Here is a 14,382-nt window from a genome sequence, read left to right as displayed (position 1 = left end):
ATGCAGGTATGTCTAGCAATAATTCTCCTTAGCAGGGGAAAGAGCAGCAGACAATGGACATGGAGATCAGGAACTTGTCAGGTATTTTACGTGTGTCATGTAAGCGTCAGGACAAGCCGATGGAGTCAGACATCATTTCTCCCATTTTACAGAGGAAAGTGCATTGCCTAAGTCTACACAGTAGTAAATGGTGGTGCAAATGGAACTTCCAGGGCGCTCCGACTGGGCCAAACGTAGTCTAACCAGGGTGGTGACAAATGCCTTACTTAAGGCTGGCTGGAAAAGGAAGAGCTATAAAATGTGCAGTTAGAAAGCTTTAAAAATGAGCTGAAGGGCAATACCTTTGGACAGACTGTGGTCATACCCTGTGTCTGGGGGTTTCCAAGACCCACAAGTATGGACAGCACTCCTGGAGGCTGGCCTCTACCCCAGACACAATAGCCCCACCCTTGGTGAAGAGCATGAAATAACCGTAAAAAAAAAACAGCTCTTGTAGTTTAGAAGTGGTTTGTCTGGACGCAATACGTGCAAAGCCTTAGCTCTACATTCTTCCAAAGGTCATTCCCCTCCATTGTTTCATGTGCCTCTCACAACAACTTCACTGAATTCAGGAGGAGAAAGGGCAGGTGTTCCTATTTCACAAACCAAGAGACTAAGACACAGAGGGGTTAAGTGGCTTTCTCCAAATTCCACAGCTACTGATGGGTAAAATTGGATCTAGAAGTCAGTCTCCTGATGCTTAATCCAAGGGTTCTTTCCACTAATCCACATCAGTTCTGTGTATAAGGGGCTGGCCTGCTCTCGACAGGTGAGGCTGGCCCCAGGGACTGAATGTTGGCCGCTGGGACGTGTTGGGGCAGGGGAGGAACAGGAGTGTGGGGACAGCTCCTGGGACGTTTCTTCCCAAGCTCTCCTATCTTATGATTCCAGGGGTCAGGGTCCAAGGGTCAGGTGCTTTGAAAGCTCCCTCTTCCTCTTCATGCCCCACCCCGCTGCACCAATGAGGGCCTGGGGGGAAGAAGTAGACACTAAATGGATCCAAGTCAAAATGCAGAGCTGGAGTACTAGAGGCCAGTTGGATTTGACTGTTCTGAATTCCTACCATCTCTCTTTAGTGGTCTGGAACCAGTTCTGGGCTAATTGAGATGCAGATTATGGGATTTTATGCTCAAATTTAGAAAACGGACTTTTAGATATCAATCACAGCTCAGCCTCATTCCAGTCCTGAAAACGTTCACTTCTAAACCAAAATTCAATTTTTAATTCCAGACTGTGCATCCAGGTTATTTTAGTCATAGGGAAAGAGAATATTCCCATCCTGAAAGCAGTAATATTTCATTCTTTGGGGATGTAGAATATGCTGCCCCTTTTCAAGCTAAAGAACTGCTCCTTGAGATGAGTAACAAGGGAGGGGAGGGGCCAGGAGGAGACTACCAGCAGCTGGGAGACTGAAATACCCAACTGGAGAGCCTAGGGCCACAGCTAGATTGAAACACAAAGGCGGCACATTATGACTCAAACAGGCCTTTTTTCTCCTGGGTTAAGCCATCCAAACAGAATAGGGCTACGTAGAGAAGTGAAGATAAAAGAAGAAACAATCCCTCATGTTTAAATTTGTGATCTAAACATCAGGCAAAGAGAGAGAGAAAAATGAAATCCTGGGTGCCCCCAGTTCTTAAAGGCTTTTCCTTTTTTGGTTTTTTTTTTTTTAAGTCTGAGACTTGGAATGAGAAGCTACCTCTCAACCCCCTTCTCAACTCATCCGCCATGTGTGCTATGCATGAATGCTGGGTCAGCAGAGACTAAAGGGCCTCCTGGTAGCATCCTGGGACAGTCAGCGTCAAACGACCCTTCACCTGCCACAGTGAATGTGAGATGGGGCTGCTGATAGTGCTGGAAAGTAACAGTAAACTCCTTGCCTGGCAGGAATTTATCAGAAGAGTCATCTGTAGGGCGTTTTAAAGCCAGCCAAGAAGAGAGCAATAGAAGGTTATAAAACTAGCTCAAGGGATTGGAAAAATAATCAGTATGGGAGAAAAACAGGCTTTGACTTTGGTTTTTAAGATGCCGAAAGGGGTTGTGGGGCGATAGCCAGGAATTTCTCAGGACCAGGAAAAGGCTGTGGATGTTACTGAAAAGATCTCATTTTCTCAGTAATGAAGAATGTCCAAATTCTACTTCAGGGTTCTTAGAAAACACCCCAGTGGAGATGAGTGAGCACTTTGGTTCTCCTGCTTTTGCTCTGACATTTCCAGAGCACGTGCCCCACCCCATCATCCCAGGTGGAAGGTGGGCGGTCCAAGACCAACAGCCCTTTCTGGGGGTCTGACTACTTCCCGTCTCCACTGGTTCTTGGATAATGTGTCCTTCCATGGAGCTCCTATAGCAGATGGTGAGGCTTGGCACTGGGACAAGAGTTCTCCCCATCAACCATCTTGATTTGACCAAATTAAAATGACAAAGATAAAAGTAGGGGAAAAAAAAATAGAGACTTTCTTGGCTGTCCAGTGGTTAAGACTCCGTGCTTCCACGGCAGGGGGTATGGGTTTGATCCTAGGTTGCTGCTGCTAAGTCACGTCAGTTGTGTCCAACTCTGGGCAACCCCATAGACGGCAGCCCACCAGGCTCCCGCTCCTGGGATTCTCCAGGCAAGAACACTGGAGTGGGTTGCCATTTCCTTTTCCAATGCATGAAAGTAAAAAGTGAAAGTGAAGCCGCTCAGTCGTGTCCAACTCTTCGAGACGCCATGGACTGCAGCCTACCAGGCTCCTCCGTCCATGGGATTTCCCAGGCAAGAGTACTGGAGTGGGCCACCAGTGCCTTCTCTGTGATCCCTGGTAGGGGGACTAAAATCCCAAATGTCTCACAGCATGGCCAAAAAATTTTGGGGGCTTCCCTGGTGGCTCAGTGGTGAAAGAATACACCTGCCAACGAAGGAGACATAGGTTCAATCTCTGATCCAGGAAGATCCCACATGCCTCTAAGCCCGTGCACCACAATTATCAAGCCTGTGCTCCAGAGCCTGGGAGCCACAGCTACTGAGTCCACATGCTGGAACTGAGTCCATGTGCTGAAACTACTGAAGCCCACATGCCCTAGAGCCCATGCCTCACTAGAGAAAAGCCCATGCAGCAACAAAGACCCAGCACAGTGAAAAATAAAATTTTTAAAAATAAATAGTGAAAAAAAATTGAATTATGTTAACCAAAACTGAGAACTGGGGGATGGGAAGGAGAGGAATGTCTCGCCCCAATTCTAGGAAGCCACTACCTAGAAAATCAGAATCAGATGTCTCTTCCTTAGCAGCCTCTGGAACGACTACAGGAAGACGAAAGTCACTCAGAGCACAGCTATGTACTGGAGCCGAAAGAATACTCACACTACATTTACTAAAAAGTCATGCCTTTTATATACAATCTTTAGTGTAATTATTTGACTAATATATATCTCCCTCACAAGACTGTAAGCTCCATGAGAGTAGACACTGTATTGTTTACCTGTGGAATGTCACAAAGTATTGATAAGCACTCTATAAGTATTTATCGAATAAGTAATGTTTGATGTCAATCTACAGCTTACCTCCATGGAGCAGTTTAATACACCTGTTTATCTGGAACCTCCAAAACCTGTGAAATATGTCAAGTGTGTATTGTAGGCAAATCAGTAAAGCAACCCACTTATTCCGCTGCTGAGAGTAGACTGGCTGGTATTATCATCTCTACTTTATAGGGAAAGAAACTAGGGCAACCATTATTCTCATTTTTCCAAATGGAGAAAATGAAGGAGGTATTATTTTCCCTATTTTACAGATGAAGAACCTGAGATGCAGAGAGGTGGTTATTTGCTTAAATCACAGGTTAAATTAGCAGTCACCATCATAGCCTCAAGCTTTTCCCTGAAAATTGTCAGTTTTACATGCTCCACCCTATAGACAATGAGAAAGGTTCACAGAAGTTGCTTATTAAAGAACTGGAACACAGATCTGATTCTTTCCTTCTATTGCAATACCACCTTCAGCGATGAGTTACGAAAGATTCATGCCTATTACCTTACTTGATTCTCACAACTACTTTCTTGGGTGCACAGGTCAGGCACTCTCATCCCTATTTACTATTGTGAAGACTAAGGTTCAGAGAGGCGAAGAGCCATGATCAAAGTCACATACTGCATTAGGTAGCAAGGCCTGGATGAGAGGCCATGTCCTTGGACTCCTGGCCCAGAGCTTCTTCCTACTGAGCTGCCTCTCCTTGAGAAATTACCCCACACATACCTTAACTGCAGGGCTTTTACACTGTCCAAGTGAGGCTTTTCTGGAATAGCTGTGAAAAAGGAGAACTGGGGAAAGGCTTTTATACCTTTGACTATGAACCTTTCTTGATGAGAGGTTGGAAGAAGTTGATTACAGCAGGAATTTTTTTCTCCATTGTTTTACTCTTAGACTCATCATCTACAAAGCCACTTGAGAACAAGATGCCCAACCGTCTGGTAGAGCCAGGGTCAGTTGGGTTTTCAATCCTCTCTTTCATCGACCCCAATTAGGGAAATAACCATCTTATCACACAGATCTTCTCTAGTGAAAAATGGGCCCTAGGATGCCTGGACAATGAGGTCCAGATTGGCTTGTTCTGTCAAAGAAAAGCCAAGTGAACCACTCCATTAAGAAGGGGCCAAGTTGTATCAGTGGGCAAGTCATCACTAGAAAAACTGCTGGAATTGAGAAAATCCACATTGGCCGTGAAAAATCGCTGACTTCCACCTGTGGGCCAATACCCATGTGATTCTTATTAAGGCCTTACTCACTTCCAGGCCTGTCCACGCTAGAATGCTGCAGCCATCACAGAATGTCCTAGGGCATGGAATTACAGATTCTACTGCCCAACAGACCCTCAGATCCAAAAGGCTTTGGCCTTCTCTACTGACTCATGCTAGTCTTGGAATCTAGCCAGGGCTTCTCCTGGACCTTGGAGGTTCTGTCCATTTCCATGATGTCCAGACAAAACCAGGGCAAATCTTTGTGCTTCTCCCACAAAATGGTTGGAAGGGTCTCAGGATTTTCAGCACTGCAAGAATAGCATGGAAATGGGGTCAGCACGTTGAGGCCAGGCTTTGATCCTCACAGCAGGCCTAAAAGCTCACCATGCCTCTCATCCTATCTCCACTTTCCATCAGGACTGTACAAACAGCCACGTCAGGGTGATGGCAGGTCAGGACTCCAAAACACACCCTGTGGGGTTGCCGTCTCTTGTGGAACAGAGATGGGGAAGGAGCTTTAGGACTCTGCTGGTTTAGATTCCTTGCTGAAGAATGAAATGGGTGCTAGACTTAAGAGTCAGAGGAGCCACTGAGTCCTTGCTTTGCCACTCACAAGCTGAGTGGCCTGAATTTTTCTTAGTGTCCCTACACCTGCTGAATAGGAATACTTGCTCCTGCCTTGCCTACCTCACGAGGTTGTGGTGGGGATCAAAGGCGAACATACATGCATGGAAGCACTTTATAATCCGCTTAATGATCACAAATATAAGGAGTTGCTAGGATTTGCAATAGTAGGGGTAGAGACAGTCTCTATAAGACACCAATAATGGTTTCACCTTGGAAGTTTGGCTCTGAAATAGCATTGCAGCGCCAGGGCCGTGAAGCATTCTCTGAGCATGTTTACTTGTCTAGGTATGATTTTTAGATGCTTCAGGTGGGCGGCCAACAGGTAATTGCATCTCAAAAAGTATTTATTGAGCACCCACTCTGTACATTCTTGCTTTAAAACGTAATTGGGAAGAACTAGTTCACACATGGACTTTTAACATAATAGATGGAGCCAACCACCACCCACCAGACACTGAAAGACAGGCATCCTGGCCTGAGGGGCTAAGACTGCTGAGCCCTCAAAAATGCCCATTAAGGATTCACAGCAGGTGTCCAGCGTCTCCCTGTCTGATTGGGAAACCAGGCACCAACAGTAAGAGGCTTTGTCTACCTCAGTGGTGCTCATCCAGGGACAATTTTGCACCATCTTCCCACTTTCAGGGGACAACTGGCAGTGTCTGGAGACATTTTTGGTTGCCATAGCTGGTGAGGGGGTGCATGGGACGGCCCCCAAAAACAACAAAATATCTGACCCAAAATATAATAGTGCTGAGGCTGAGGTAAGCCTCAATGTTAATTTCTAAAGTCTTTTTCAAATTTGAACTTAGATGAGATTTAGCATGCTTTGTGTTTTGCTTGTTTTTTGCTACATGTAAAAATTTATTGTTTATGGGAATAACTCATTTTTAAGCTAAAACTTTTTTTTCAAATGCAACACTAAATTTACCACCTTAACCATTTGTAAGTCTACAGTTCAGTAAGTTCAGTTTGTTAAGCATTTTCAGGGTGGTCCAGTGGTTAAGACTCTGTGTTTCCACTGCAGAGGGCACAAGTTCGATCCCTAGCTGGAGAGCCAAGATCCCACAGGCAGCCAAGAGAAAGCATATTCACATTGTTGGGAGGCAGATCTCTAATGGATGGTTTGGCTTAGATGGACTGCTATTATTCAACAAATACTTTCTACGCACTTACCCATGCCAGGCTGAATACATGAGGATATGAAAATGAGAAAGACTCAGTCCCTGTCCTCAGGGAATTATGGTGACATGATGCACGTGGACACAGAACTGACAACACCAGGGAAAGCAGAAGTTGCATGAAAGCAATCGCAATACATGACAAGATATTAGGGATGTACAACGTCACTTGTGGGGGCTGCTCAGAAAAAGCTTCCTAGAAGAGGGGAAGCATAAGAAGCTGATGAGTAAGTAGACTCGAGTCAACAGAGAAAAGGAAAAACACTGTCTACTTGATAAACAGGTCAGACTTGGGCTGAATTGGCCAGTTCTTCCCATCACCCGATCAATCTAACCTGGTTTTGAACCAAAATGAATGAGGGGGGGGGGGGGGAATAAGGGAAGTGGGGGTGGTGGAGGATGAGCTTAGGAGAGAAAGAAACTAATATTTATTGAATATAAACTGCTGGATACCAGCCAGTTTAACATTTCACAAGAAATTTCTATTTATTGCCAATAAACTTATTCCAGGTTACAAAGCTTGTAAAGAGGAAAGCAGTTTACAAACCCAAGACTATCTCCAAAGCCCTTCCTTTTCTGATAACAATGGTTCCTCCCTGTTCACAACATAATACAAATCATGGGAAAATTCATCATATGCTTTCTACTCCCAGCATCAGGACCCACTTAGCAAATGTCTCCTTATCCCTAGACAACCTGACCTGCCTGTATCAGCTGCTGATTAAACATGCTATGCAGAACTGTACTCTAAAGAGGCTGCTAAAGCATTTACGAATCTCACAGATGTACAGGCACCTTGAAACTCTATACATAGTGAGAGAAGTACACTAACAATTCTGCAGCAACTAAACACCCCCTGGGTAATTGGCCTTCACAATATGCTGCTCAATGTGAGGTTGCCCAGAACATCTCAAAGCACATTATGAAACCCTCTCCCCAGAAGTGACGTCACTGGTAATGCTGAAGATATTAACCGCAGGGAGCAAACCAATGTGAAGAGCTGTGACGTGACAATGGATGAGGGATGAGATGTGATTGATAAAGCTTTTCGGCTCAGACTTCATTCATTCTATAAATAAAACAGCTTAAAATAGACTTGAGAAAAAAAATAATAGACTTGAGGCACAATTTGGCTTCTTAGAAATAAAATTCACCAGTGCTTAGCACAAGGCCTAGAATATAACGTTGAATGAGTATTTGTTAAATGTTAAAATATGGGATGATCAGAATCCTGTGGCCAGTAGACCCCATACCTGTGCCAGGGAGCAGCCTGCACTTTGTCATTTACAGATTTCCAGGGAGAAGAGCCCAGGGGGCCTCCCTTGCAGACATGTTCTGGGAGGGGAACAAGGCATGGTCTTTCTTGCTCTGCACTCTCTCAGTTGGGAGTTAAAAATTAGAAGGGATGAACTCCTTTTGGTTGTTTTGGGTAGTTCAGGATATATTCTTGGGGTTATTTGCTCATTCCTGCTTTTTTGATACCCTCTCACCATCTCCAAACAATAATAACCAAACAAGGACTTCCCTGGTGGTCCAGCGTTTAAGAATCTGCCTGCCAACTCAGGAGACACAGGTTCAATCCCTGGTCCAGAAAGATTCCACATGCAACTAAGCCCATACACCACATCTACTGAAACCCTCATGTTCTAGAGCCCATGCTCTGCAACAAGAGAAGCCACTGCAATGGGAAGCTCTCGCTCACTGCAACTGGAGAAAGTCAGCATGCAGCAATGAAGACCTAGCGCGGTCAAAATCAAACAAACAAACAAAAAAATAACAACAAACAACAAGAGCAACAACAGACATTCCTAAGGCTTTCTTGGTAGGCAGCTCTGCTGCCGGATTAACCCGCAGAGGAAAGCAGAAAACCCTGGTATCTGGGCAACCTGAAAGTCTCACCCAGTATGCCCATACCACCATGCCACTTCAATAAGCCAATTTAATTCAGAAAAAGTGGTATATGTGGTGCTGGCCTCTCTGAGGTCATCTGATCTGGGTACAGGGTGTTTTTGTTGTTGCTTTTCTAAATAGAATGGGTTGTTTGATTCTGTTTCTCTGGACATCTTTTTTACCTGCTGGGTTTCTATTTTCTTTCCCCAACCCTAAGTGTCTCCTGCTAGTCATTGATTCTGCGTAACTCTGCTCTTTGAGACAGCATATTGGAGCCCTGCCAGCAGCCCTGCCTCAACTAGATTACTCCTTGAGCCCCCTGGTTCCTGGAGGTAGGAAGCACCAGGATCCCTGGTTCCAGCCACCCTGTGGAGCATTTTGATTAAGCCCAGTGGCTTCAGAGTTCAATGACTTGGATGGGAATCCTGGCTCTGCCACTGCCAGTTATTTATTCATTCAATTCCACCCTTTCCATAACAGTACTTATTTCATGGGCTTAGATGAAAATACTCATAAAGCACTGATCTGGTATGTGGTAGTGCTCAGTAAATGGTAGCTACTTATTATTATTACACCACTGAGTATAACCTCTCTCTGTTTACCAAGATGTGTTTGTTTTGAAAAGTATCCTACTTGGCTTCTGTCTCAAAGTTTTCTTTGAGAACAATGAGAGTTTTAAACATGTTTTCATCTTGAATGAACCAAATCCTAACCCCTCTCATGTTGGAAAAAAAAAAAAAAACAAAAACTGAAGTACAAATTTGAGAAGAATTTTCACACTCCAGCCCTCTGGTTAATATCCAATAGACATTTGGGGAATTAGAAAGCTAATACATTAAATCAAAGACTAAAATGTAAAATCTTCTCAAATGGTGTCAAAATACATGGGTCTGAAAATCTTTTGGACCTGAAATATTTCCAAATCAGCCCAGTGCCATTTCAGTACGGTTACACCTACAGTATGCTTCTTTGTTGACAAACAGCCTTTTAAAAAAGTTTTCCCCCAACTTTTCCAGTATCAGATACCCATGGCCTTTCCCAACTCCAGTGTCAGGGCTATGGTCCTGCATGGCGCACTCCCCCACCACACAAGACACATCAGCCTCCCTCCCTCCTCTCTTGGTTACCGATTAGAAACAGGAAATGGCTAAGAGGTTTGACTCTGGAGTCAGAAGATCTCAGTAGTCAGTCCTCCAGGGTCTGTGACTCCATTTCCCCATGTGTAAAACAGAGTTATAATACCTATTTCCACAGAATGGTGGTCAGGATTAAATAAGGTAATATATAAAGAGTTTATGGAAAGCTATGGTTTTTCCAGTAGAGAACGCCGGTCCAGAAAGGAGAAGCGAGCATGTGGGAGAGTCAATGGAAGCATGGTCTGTGCTGACCACATCCTGCAATAGTGGAGCCAGCACACCTCAGGCTCCAACCCCCCACCAGTGTCTTCCTGCGGCTATACTGGTACTTCAGCACTCAACTGACTGCTCAGATCTTGTTTACACTGGGACACTTCCTTGCAAGGAACACAACACTGAGTGCTTCGTCTATAAAAACAAATAAGGACCTCTGCACAGGATCTGAAGGCAAACACCTCTTTTAGGACATGACAATTGAGAGTAGAGAATAATGCTTATGAGTTTCATTTAGGATTTAGACAAGCTGTAGGTCTGAATCTTTAATATTTTTCAGCTGTGTGACCCTCACCAAGTTTCTTGTCTCTCTGAGCCTCTATTTCCTTATGTGGAGGGAGGGCTAAGAAGTGCTTACCACATGGGATTATTGTGAGGGATAAATAAGACAATGTAGGACTTCCCTGGTGGTCCAGTGACTTCATGCTCCCAATGCAGGGGCCCAGGGAACCAGATTCCATGTGCTGCAACTAAGACCTGGTACAGCCAAATAAATAAATACTTACAAAAAAAAAAAAAAAGAATGTATGTTTGGCAATTGGACAAGTGTCTGGCATATAATAAATTTTTAATAATAACAGTAGCTTTGATAGCATTAATTAATGAATTTTGTGGCTCCTTCGTACTTTCTTTAGATTTTGAGGGGGACTCCACATTCATGAAGAAATCTAAGTTCACCTATTGCCAATAGGTTTCTTTGGCTAAATATGTGGTGAGCAATAGCCTGGTTAAATTAGGGCAAAGGTGATGTTTAAAAATTAAAACTGAAAAAAAAAAAATTAAAACTGGACAACCTCATTTACAAGTTGATGAAACTATTCCTAGCTTAAAAGATTTTCAAGTCAGGTTCCCAACAGCCATTCAAATAAACACTTTATTACTACTGTCTTCATATTTTTGTCGAAGAGTCAATTAAATTCAACAATCATTTGAGTAACTATTTCAAGTCAGGGACTCTGCTAAGCACCACTGAACACTAGGATCACTGAATTTCATGTGCAGAATGCCATTTCTATTTTTGCATTTGGTCTTGAAAAAACCTGAATCACTGTCATCTACTCGGAAACCCCTCTAGAGGACAGGGCAGCTACTCAGCACTTTTGTAAATCAACAGCCACACGGGCAGGGGAAGTGGAAAGGATTTTGCCCCCACAACACCCTAAAGGGGAAATGTGTGTCTCAGCTTAAATGGAGATACAATCATGACTGTTAACTCTACAAGGATTCTTGAACTTTGGAATAATACCCTGATTTCTCTGAAATCATATATTTGGGGCCTCTTTTCACCATAGAATACCAGAGTTGTTATTCTTCTTGCTACAATACCAGTAGGAGCACTGGGACTATTCTTACACCGAAGTGCTATCCCTGAGGTTGTGGACAAATCATTAGTAGCATTCACCCAACTAAAAGCCATAGCTCTTACACCTGGACACTCCCATTTCTTCACAGTCTTAGAAAAATACTAAAGAAAGAGACAAAAACAAGCCCATTATATAGGAAAATATCCTCAACCCTTGAATACTTGCACATATATAGGGGTGGGTGAGCAAGGTTGAGGCAGGAAGGAGGTCTGATTGTGCTCATGTGCATGTGGGTATAAACATCTGTGTATGAATCAGAATCTTCCCAAAGGGAGGAAAGTACTTAATCCTCTCAGTCAAACTGGTGAAAGAGGTAACAGCTCTGGGCTATTTATAGACCTTAAATTGGCATGTGCTGTACATATTGTGGACTTTGCTGATCTCATTTTTTAGAGCAGTTGCAATAAAGGCGAGATAGAGAAAAGACAATGAGAGATTAAAATCCTGACTATAATATTCTAAAATAACATTACCGTACTTGTAACTGTAGATGCCTGGAAACCTACCAGAGTCAGAGAATTAGACAGAGCAGCATTCCACTTTGAAAGCTGAGTGGCGATAACACTGAAGGCTGGGTGCAGAGGTGAAGAGGATTATCTGAATACTGTACTGATATTATTTGATTTCAAGGGTGTTCTCCAATGTCAGCATTGCTTAGTTGCCAAAATGCTTCTGTGCTACCATGAGGACCATGGGATTATCCAGAGAAACTGGTCTGTGGGCATCAGGACAGTACAAGCCTTCAATAGGAAGTCTGCACAGAAATTGATCTGGCCTGACTGTCCTGTACCCCTTTCTCTGGGGAAAACGTAAGGCCCCCTCCCAAAGACAGCAGAAGAAACTCTCATCTTCAGGAGTAAAGGCAGTAATGAACCATTGCGCATCTACAGGGGCTCTCTGGAAAGAGGACTGTGTGTTGTCTAGAGACAGGGCCATATTTAGGACCCCTGCCTGGTAGAGTGCAGTTAGAGGGGTGGAGTGGCCTGCACCGGCACTCTCGGGGACACTCAGGCTCCCCAGTTTCAAAGCCTTCAGCCGGACTCACCATTCTAATTACTCCCGTTTCCCTTCAGAACCTCACAGGGTCTTCCATGAGGTAAGGGACATGGATATTACACAACTCCACTAAGCAATGAGAGAAGCTGCCAACTACACAATTACAGAAAGGTACAATCTGTCGTGTCTTTTCTTCCATAATTTATTTCCTCACCCATGAAATGGGAATAACAGCCCTGTCACATCTACTTCACAAGAAAAAGTGCTGGATAGGATGGAAAAGCTAGAGAAAAGCAAGGCATCCTTATACTGCTGTTGTGGCTATTTTTATTACACACCCCCGAGACCCATAGTCTCATATAAAGTAAAACCAAATAGCTCCTAAATATGTCTCAAAAGCCAATCCACAGCCTGGTAAGGAATTGGCTGCAGAAAAGCCTGTTAAAAATCTAGGTTCCCCAGTCCTACCTTAAGTCACTGGAATCAGCCTTCCAGTGTCAAGCCCAGAGACCTATATTTTCAGGAAGCTTGCAGGCAACACTGACCATCAGCCAGGAGCGTGTCCCCTAAGTGCTCCATTCCCCAAACACTGGACAGGACTGGTTTGGGGGAAGAGATGCGTGATATACAACACGTCCTATACCTCTCAAACTTAATCAGTTTGTGTAGGCGATAGCACAGGTGAACGACAACCCTTTTCTAAGGGAGCAGGACGCAGAAAACAGTGCTTTGCGGGGCTGGGGGGGCCTGAGGGATTAAGGTTCTACAAGAGGACCACCAGACAGGGAGGAACGGTCGGTGGGAAAAGGAATTGGACTCACCTACAATGATACCACAAGCACTGACCAATCCAATCTCTTTCTTCAGGGCCACTCCGCCCCCTCCAGAATCAGCCTCCTGCGAACTGCTCCCACCTGGGTGGTTCTTTTCAGTGTTGTTCCGGTGCCTGGCTCCTTTTTCCATGTTTCTCAATAGGATTTCAACCTCCGAAAGGTATCTCTCTTTCTAAATGCATATGGGTGTAAATATATTTAGAGAGAGAGCCTTTCAAATGGAAACGTCCTTTTCCGTGATAAGGACCACTCCTACCCTCTTTAAAAAATAATAAAAATACCCAGGCAGATAAAAGAGAAAGATGAAAATATTCCTATTCCGTCTTGACACTTTCTTGTCACTCGTGCTTACAAACAAGGAAAGTGTTGTTAAAATGGGGGCGGGGGGAGAGACACAGACATTTAAATGTAAAAATAGAACTGTACCAGCTACTCTGGTCGGAATGCTCCTGAAAGGGATGTAGCTCTTCAGAAACCAGGACCGTTTTGCACTGTGTAGCAGGCAGTGGCTTATTTCAGAGCTTCAAAGAGATGGTCTGGATTTCCCTCAGCTATCCCCCTAAGAAAACAGAGATTGTCTTTACCTCCCCTTAGCCTTTTATGAGGATAAAAGTCGTTTTCATTAACTGAAAGGAAAAAAGGCAATCCTCCGGTACTTTCTTCTCTTTCAGTGGACCCGAGCGGTTCGCTCCGGGTCCTGTTTCCACCTGGCGTGGGTTCCTTCCCCCTCCCGTCTCCTGCCTTCCGCTTTCTCCAGAGGTCCTCTTCTGTGTCGCCTGGTTTCTTGTCCTTATTTTCCTTCTTCCGATCTCCGTCAGTCCTCAGGGCACAGACCGCCGCATCCCTCGTGGTTCCAGCAGAGTGCCTCTAGCACAAACGAACGTGCTTCCCTTTTAGCGAGGGGTTTTAAATGCTGGGCTAGCTCCGCCTCCCACTTCCAGCGTTGCTCTGCATCCTCCCTCTCCTCCCTCCCATTCAATGTAAATAGCAGCACACAGTCCCCAAAGATCACCGACAAGATGGATGAAAAGATTTCTCATTGTTATCGACCTTCTCCCTTGTCTCCATCTTTCTCTTTGTAAGTAGTGGAAGTAAAATCCTCCCAGGTCGACTGTTCGGGAGAGTCCAGGAGCTGGTACAGCATTACAGGTCATTCAGCAGACGTGGGCTTTATAAATAAGGGACCGGTTGTGCAGACACTTCAAAACCATCACAAATACACTGGCGAATATATTAAAATATTTATGTCTGGAAGATTTGAAGGAGAGAAGGCAGCAGGGACGTTATCTTCAAGTATCTGAAAACAGGAGGAAATCGGGGTGGGAGAGGGGAA

At 44.4% G+C, this 14,382-nt stretch overlaps 1 protein-coding gene across 2 annotated transcripts in view; it reads right to left on the bottom strand.

The window, feature by feature from the left end:
• Positions 1 to 13,776, bottom strand: part of SLC7A8 (solute carrier family 7 member 8) — a 51,587-nt gene extending 37,811 nt beyond the window's left edge. The window contains exons 1-2 of one of the 2 annotated variants that reach the window (XM_043471169.1): positions 13,476 to 13,776; positions 13,038 to 13,221 (exon numbers count right to left, since the gene is read on the bottom strand). In XM_043471169.1, coding sequence (XP_043327104.1) covers positions 13,038 to 13,179 — 142 coding nt within the window. In that variant the 5' untranslated portion in view covers positions 13,180 to 13,221; positions 13,476 to 13,776. The remainder of the gene's footprint in view (positions 1 to 13,037; positions 13,222 to 13,475) is intronic. The other variant, XM_043471170.1, reaches the window with a different exon arrangement.
• Between the last annotated feature and the right edge of the window lie 606 nt (positions 13,777 to 14,382).

Source organism: Cervus canadensis, chromosome 6, assembly GCF_019320065.1.
Source record: "Cervus canadensis isolate Bull #8, Minnesota chromosome 6, ASM1932006v1, whole genome shotgun sequence".
Classification (NCBI taxonomy): domain Eukaryota; kingdom Metazoa; phylum Chordata; class Mammalia; order Artiodactyla; family Cervidae; genus Cervus; species Cervus canadensis.
The sequence above is the reverse complement of the archived record's forward strand: the minus strand, read 5'-3'. Positions and strand labels throughout refer to the sequence as shown.